The sequence below is a fragment of the Trypanosoma theileri genome, assembly GCF_002087225.1.
Source record: "Trypanosoma theileri isolate Edinburgh chromosome Unknown TM35_Tth_50_V1, whole genome shotgun sequence".
NCBI classification, from domain to species: domain Eukaryota; phylum Euglenozoa; class Kinetoplastea; order Trypanosomatida; family Trypanosomatidae; genus Trypanosoma; species Trypanosoma theileri.
In genome coordinates, this window is record NW_021639892.1 from 117,536 (window position 1) to 118,830 (window position 1,295).

Genomic DNA, 1,295 nt, shown 5'->3' on the forward strand with positions numbered 1-1,295 from the left:
AAGAAACAAAAAAAGAGAAGATAATCCCAACAGGTGAAAGATTAGTTAGACTGTAGGGATACATGCAAGAAAAAAGAAAAGAAAGCAAAGGATGACCTGAGTCACATCACCACCACCACCACCATCTCAATCAGCACACAAGAATACAGGCCAGTGTAGCCACAATCAGTAGTGGCACACGCACCCACACAGAACTCATACTGCTGCTGCTGCTGTCTGCATCACCCTTCTTGTTGTTTGTGAGTTCAGGAGGAAGTGTTGTTGTTGTTGTGGTGGTGGTTGATTCCTCGTTACTGGTTGATTCACCCTCAGATGGTTTTGCAACATTAGGGTCACTTTCAGCCTGATTATTCTGCGCTTCATCTGTGGATGTATTGCTGGAAGAAGTATCACCTGTACTTTGAGTTCTGGAAGTAGAAGAGTCCTCTCCATCATTACTTTCTGGCCCTGTTGTGTGCGTGTTCTGTGTGTTGGCACCTTTAACATTATCTCCCTGATCACTGTTATCCTGTGAACGATTACCACTTGGTATCTGTTGGGCCGATGTGTCACCAACAGTTGTGGTCTCATCAGTACGTGATGTAGTAGGAAGAACTACTGAAGAAGGAGTATCAGGAGAACGTGAAGTTGTTTCACGATCAGAAGCTTGTGCCTGATGGTTCTGATCTCTTCCAGCTTGATTACCACCCTCAGGCGGTGTTCTACCTTCTTGAGTATCTTCAGCAGACCGTTCTTCTTTCCTCTTCTGTGTTTGCTCTAGATCCACCTTAGGCCCTTTCACATTTACATCTGGATCCTTCACATCCCTTTTACCTCTATTACCAGGATCACCTCCCACAGGGTGCCTGCTATTATGTGCAGGATCATTAACGTCTGTGTGTACCGATCCCTCTCTTGACTCCGCAGCATGACTAAGTTCTGGTTGTCGTACTGCTGGATGTGATACTGAAGTACAAGTACCATCAGGGGTACGAGAAGTTTTACCAGGAGAGCACTCCAAAGCATCACCACCACGTTGCACAACAGGAAGAGCACAAATACCAGTAGTAACACCATCAGGGCAGTTAGAATCACCTTTTGCCTTTAATTTCCCCTCCGGACCCTCAATAACTCTAACAACACTATCATTTTCAGCATCAGGGACTTGGTCGGAAAGATCAGCGGCAGGCACTTCTTCAGCGAGGACGTGCACACACGCACATGAGAGCAGGAGAGCGAGGATACACAGCACGTGGCGCATCATTACAATTACAATACTTCTTGTAGTAGTCTTACTTCAATCGCTTACAGAAAAA

At 45.8% G+C, this 1,295-nt stretch overlaps 1 protein-coding gene across 1 annotated transcript; it reads right to left on the reverse strand.

The window, feature by feature from the left end:
• Positions 1–130: 130 nt before the first annotated feature.
• Positions 131–1,243, reverse strand: TM35_000501470 (uncharacterized protein; the record flags this gene model as incomplete). Its single annotated transcript, XM_029030594.1, has 1 exon — positions 131–1,243. The coding sequence occupies one exon, from the start codon at positions 1,241–1,243 to the stop codon at positions 131–133; it is 1,113 nt and encodes a 370-aa protein (XP_028878159.1).
• Positions 1,244–1,295: the final 52 nt, after the last annotated feature.